General features: G+C 50.1%; 1 protein-coding gene across 2 annotated transcripts in view; it reads right to left on the reverse strand.

The window, feature by feature from the left end:
• The window catches only part of COP1 (COP1 E3 ubiquitin ligase), a 100,821-nt gene extending 95,816 nt beyond the window's left edge, over nucleotides 1-5,005 (reverse strand). For both annotated transcript variants that reach the window (XM_045838722.1, XM_045838721.1), the window contains exon 1: nucleotides 4,314-5,005. In XM_045838722.1, coding sequence (XP_045694678.1) covers nucleotides 4,314-4,732 — 419 coding nt within the window. In that variant the 5' untranslated portion in view covers nucleotides 4,733-5,005. The remainder of the gene's footprint in view (nucleotides 1-4,313) is intronic.
• Nucleotides 5,006-6,000: the final 995 nt, after the last annotated feature.

Consider the following 6,000-nt stretch of genomic DNA (forward strand, 5'->3'; position numbering starts at 1 on the left):
GCAAAGGTGGGGAGACACCACGCACTAAAAACAAGCCACGAATTTAGGAATCCCTGTTATCTTGTACAATGCAAACGTTAACAGGAAAGAGAAAAACGACTGCCAGAGTCTTTCCCAGAAGCTACAGAAGCAGCTTTGAGGGAGGACTGCGGGCTGATACTATCTAAAACAGAAAGAAATCGCCGTCAAGAACAAACATGCACACGCAAGGGTAAAATAGCAACAAGGTTTAAGGCTGCAGTTATTTTGACAATTCTTGGATGGAGTGCCGCCAACCGAGGGATGCTGGTCCATTACCAAGGAAGGTCTGTGGAAGGGAAAGGCGGCCCCCGCTCACACACTCTTGGTGAGGAGCTGCTCCCACGCAGGTGCCTCCCCCTCTCGGCGTGCAGGCCAGAATTCAAGTTCAGTCTTTCATGCCCGCTTCACGCGCGTCTTTCATTCTCTCTGCCCCTTCATTCACCGACCTCTTCTGCTGACACTATGCAGACAGAAGGACCGTAACAAGCCACTACGACGTGGCCTTTCAGCACCACTGTCATCCAAATGGCATCCGTATCACCAAGCAAAGGAATCAAGTTTTGTTCTGCAGATTCTAGGAAGCTCTTGACTGATGTTGCTATTATAACCATGTAACAAATTATAGCTTATCTCAGTGGTTGAATATACTTTCACATCTCTTAAGAATGCTTTTGAATAGTTTGATAGACACCGCAATGAGGATGGTCACAGGTGTCGCCTGAAGAGCTAAATATGATGAATGGGTGACGGCTGCCTCCGGTGCAAGGCAACATCCAGACTCAGATTTAACACCGAAGTGAAAAAATGATGTCAAGATATGACACAGTTATGTGATTAAAAAGTATTTCTTTGCCTTAAACCGTCAGCTCCTTCAGGACAGTCTATTATTAATAGACACGAGAGTCAGTGACATTTAATAAATGTTATACCTATTTAATGTAGATCCTACCTACTTTTTATCAGACAGATGGAGTTAACGTTCCCACAAGGGGCGACTACCTTCTTGAAAACTCTTTATTTCTGCTGCAACTTAGAGAACTGCTGGGCCTTGCAGAGGTAGGGAAGGACAGCTCAGGGAGTGGGGAAAGCGGGTGCAGAGGCAGAGTAGTAACGTGAGAGAACAGAGGAAGTCATCTTCCAAATGCCGGCCAGACTCAAGTAACTTTAGTTAAATGCGTCATGTAAGAAAAATTTGAAAAATCAAAGTAACAAAGACTTCCTCTGAATGCCGAACGAGGATTTTCCCAACTGCAAGCTAAATACCACTCTCTCCTGTACTAGATTCTCGGTCTCTGTCTCACTGTCAGAATTACCTGCAGTTCGATAATGTGTACTTTCAATCCTTCGTGTGAAAGAAACATTAAAGCGAAAACCATTCCCTAAAATGATCAGTTCTGCAGTTAACTATAAACTTATGTTCAACTATGACGTAAGCCGAGAGGCCAATACGTGTTCCTTAGGCATTTGACTTGAAATCAACCATTCTCAAGAAGTCACATCTTTATCACCAGGGGGGCTCTGGCAAAGTACACTATTACACTGCGCACCCCAGCCCCCAATTCTGATGCGCCCTCTCAGGGTGTAAGGAGGCAGGCAGGTGGGGGTGGGGTGGAGGTTAGGGATAAAAACACTTATCGCGTGCGATTACGAAACAGCTGTTTCCCTCCACTCTACCACATTAAAAACCAGCAGACTAAATACGTGTCCTCAAACCTATGGATCTGCAGTTTTCTAATTCCGTACAAAGAGTGCACTCACTTGAGAGCTGGGAGATCTGAGTTCTCATTTTGCCCCTTAGCTGTCCAATAACTTCTTTGCACTTCAATCAAAATGTGATATTAGTTTCATATGAAAATTGGAAGTCTATATAACTTCACAGAATTGCTCTAAGGATAAAATGTAGTGTGAAGTGTGAACATCTTTAAAATGTAATGACTAAGGAATTATCATCATTATTCAAACCAGCCTCACTCGGGGGTAAAAGCACGGAGGAACTGGGGTTTGTCCGGTCTGGCCGAGAAGCAACAAGACGAGACCAACCGCCAGGAGCCAACGAGAAATGAAAAGGACTCCTTGAGCCTCGCCTCCTTATCCTCCTACTCCAAGAGACGGGCCGAATCAAATCTCGCTTGAGAAGCGGGGAAACGGGATTCCCACTAATAAATTCTTCTGAGTAGTCGACCTCACCAGAAAAAGAACTAATGGACTAATGGGATTCTTCAAGCAAAATATTTGGCCTTTTTAACTGAAAACTCTCACTGGACGCTTCCACATTAGAGTATTAAAGAAAACAGAGTAATCTAACCAACAGAGAACTTAGAGGCTAGACTGAAATTTTTAAAAACTAGGTGGCAGACTAATAAAAATTTATACAACCTTACCCTTAAAAATTAAAAAAACAAAAAAGTGCCAGCGACTTCACTCCCCCATCCCTCTCCAATTTCCTATAAAATAGCCTATAGTAGTAAGTACAATGAAACTCATATGGTGCCAGGCGGACAGTGAGTGCCAAACAAATATTTGCTGGATTCCTTAATTTCTCACATCTTTAATACTATGTTAGTGCACCTATATGGACGCTTTGAGTTTTTTTTTAGTCTATTGAAATGCGAATGGTAGCCGAAAAGACAAGTGAGTCCTGCAAATCCTCGCTTTGTGTCAGTAGCTGCTACTTGATCACGTGGCCCTCTCTACCGAGTGTGAGCACAAGTAACTCTTAGACTCAACCATAAGCTACTTAAGTTGTTTGTGGGGAACAATCACAAGTACAGCCATTAGAATGAAAAGTGAATTCATTCTGAAACCAGAATTTCAGACAAAAGCAAAAATATGAATAGACGTTATTAGTGACAAGAACTAGAAACCGTGGGTCCCAATGAAACCTATCATAGCTGCTGCTGACCCCAGAACAACACAGAGACCGGGGCACCCACCCCCACACTGCCGAATATCCCCTGTAACTTCTGACCTTACAGTTGGCCCTTCCCATGGTGGATTCCACCAATCAGGGATGGAAAATACTGTTTTCCATCACCCCCCCCCCCCCCGCCCCCGGTTAGGTATGAGAAAAATACTGTTTTCGTTCAGCATTGGTTGAATCCACAGATGCAAAATCACGGATACAAGAGCGGACTGTATTTATTGGCGGCAGGGGGGAATCCAAGTATAAATGGACACAGGCACGTCAAAGCCCCGTGTTTGAGGGTCAACTGGAATGACATCAACTCAGCCACCCTCCACCCTGGAGGGAATCAACTTCCCCTATCATGACAGTGCAAGCCAACTTCCTACCCCACTTACACTCTAAGTGTACATACAATTTCCTCCCGAGGACACACACAAAATCCTACAGTTCTCACTCAGTGGAACGCAATTCCTTCCTCACAATTCCACCACTCAGACTGTGTTTCGGACACAAATCCAACGACAATCCGAAAGCACTCGGAACAAGACAATGAACTCCATGGTTCCCTTACTATGGCTAACCCCTCCGCCGCATATCCTAACTGCAGACGACGGGGTATCATTCAACATGCCAACTAGGATGACAAAGTGTCTAAATACCTAGAGTTCCTCAAATTAGAAGTTCCAGCATTCTCTAGTGTATTATACGAGGGTAGTGGCTAATCGGGCACGTGGGTGAGGTTTAATAAATGTGGTTCCCTTTATCAAGATATTCAGCTGAGAAGTGAAAGTTTTTTTGTGAACAGACTTTCTTGGCTAAAGCAGCCTCAACGGCAACTTTAAAAGGGGGCTACCCTTTGAAATAGGAGATAGGTAAACGTACACACCACGGATACTTACATGAAATACTACTTCTCCTTAAAACATCCATACCCATGCTGAGAGCACCATCTACTCCACTTTCGATGAGCCAATTCTGGCCAAAAACTCCGTCCCTCCGCATCTCAGGAAGCTTAACCCTCTCCCTTTACAAGTTTGATTCACTTCGACAGGCAATCCGCACAGACGGGAGGATGCCTCATTCACCAGCCAGCCAGAAAATTCAAGGCCCAACTTTCTTCTCCCGTGCACAAGCATTTATTTGACTTTCCATCTCGCCACCCACCCCGCCCGCCCCTTCTTTCTTATTCCCTAAACTCCCTTCTCTCCCTCCCCACCAGTACTTAGACCCCACCCTGCCTCGGATCTCCAACATCCCGGCATCTCACCCCCAACCACCAGCTCCAAAGCCCCTGCAGCACCGAAAGCCCACCTCTCATCGGACCCACCAGCCCCAAGAGCAGAAGCTCAGACTTGAGCGACGGGAGGGGGCTGCTCTGCAAACCCACCATACGAAGTCGTTGCTTTTGTCCTCGTAGGAGTTGATGAGCCCGTTGCAGAGGGGGGCGAGCAGAGGTCGCTTCCTGCTGCCGCTGCCGAGGCTGGAGCCGCTCCCTCCTCCGCCGGCGCTGGGCCTGGCCGCGCAGCTGAGCCGGGACAGGCCCGCGGACACCACCCCGCCGCCGCTCCCGCCGCCGCTGCCGGACACGGCGGCCGCCACCAACACAGGCCGCACCGGGCCCCCGACGCCGCCGGAGCCCGCGGCCTGGGCCGCCCCGCCGGACACCAGCGCCGCCGCCGAAGCCGCCACGGACGGGGGCGACGGGGAAGAGGATAAGGACGAGGAGGCGGAAGTCACCGAGGAGGCCGCCGAGGAGCCCGGGCTGGTCCCGGCGGAGCCTGACCCGGCCTGGCGGCTCCCGGACATCGTGACTCCCTCCCCTCCGGCCGGGCGCTCGGAGGAGAGGGACCGCGACCCGCCGCCGCCGCCCGTACCCTCCGGCTCAGTGCATCCTGAGGACGCGCGCCACGCCAGGAGGTGGGGCCGAGGAACAATAAAGTTGATTTTTGCAAGGCGACCACACAGCAGCGTCCGACGGGAGGGGGCGGAGGAAACTAATCAGGCAGAGTGGAAACCACTACCGCTCTCGAGGCCGCCGCCGCTGCGGTCCCCGCCGCAGCCAACCCGGGCGCGCCGAGGGCGGCCGTGCGCGTGCGCGAGCGGCGGAAGGGGCGGGAGCGGCGGGGGATACGACTTTAGACGCGGCCCGGGCGGTGCTCCGACACGCACGGCGCGCGCCCGGCGACGGCGGCCGTCTGGTAACGTTTGCAGCCCTCGGCGAGAGCTGTTTTTGTTCGTGGCGTACCGGCGGGCAGGGTTTTTTCAGGGGTGACCGGGCGAAGGAAACAGGAATGAATGGTCGGGGTGGCAGACTGATTGGAGGGGAAACCCTCAAAGAGCGACTGCGCACGCGCATCCTGGGTTACCCAGGGTCATGCTCCTGGCCCGGACGAGCGGCGCGGGCGCGGAGTGGCCGAACCACGCATGCGTGCGGGAGAGCCGCATTCCTGAACGTAAAGAGGGAGCGGTCCCTCTCGCGTGAGAGGCGGGCGGTGTGACCCAGGGGCGAAGGCACGACAGGTGCCTGGAAATAGGGAATTGAAGGTCCTGGACCTTGGTTGCACAGAAAGGACCCACAAGCTCCAAGCAGTTGAGAGCACTGGACTGGGAGGCGGGGACTCCAGGCTCTGCTGTTTGAACCCATTCCACAGTATCGTGACGAATAAATTAAGATGAAGTCAGTCAACAGTGCATTGTCAGTGGAAAACGTCGTGGCACATGTTACCAGTCTTACGGATTCAACCATGAACTCGTGCATTTTGAAAGTTACTTACCAAATTAAGCATATCAACAATGGGAGAACAAAGTATACCCAATCAGCGCAGCTTAGTCAGAAACTCCCGTTTAATGTGGATCTGGTATCATTCCAGCACAAAACAAGTAAGCCTGGCATTTAAAACCACCAGAAAATGAGCAATTTCTGGTAGGCGTTTTGGAATATTAAGAATTGATTACACCGTTTCATTTGCCTTTTTGAGAATCCCTGAGATTCTTGGGGATGTAAATTAGAAAAAAACTGAACTGGGTGATTTTTGGTGTCTTTGCTGTCATTCTCTGATTCTTAAATGGAAAGC

The sequence above is a fragment of the Phyllostomus hastatus genome, unplaced genomic scaffold (genome assembly GCF_019186645.2).
Source record: "Phyllostomus hastatus isolate PE091 unplaced genomic scaffold, TTU_PhHast_1.1 phas_contig_283, whole genome shotgun sequence".
Classification (NCBI taxonomy): domain Eukaryota; kingdom Metazoa; phylum Chordata; class Mammalia; order Chiroptera; family Phyllostomidae; genus Phyllostomus; species Phyllostomus hastatus.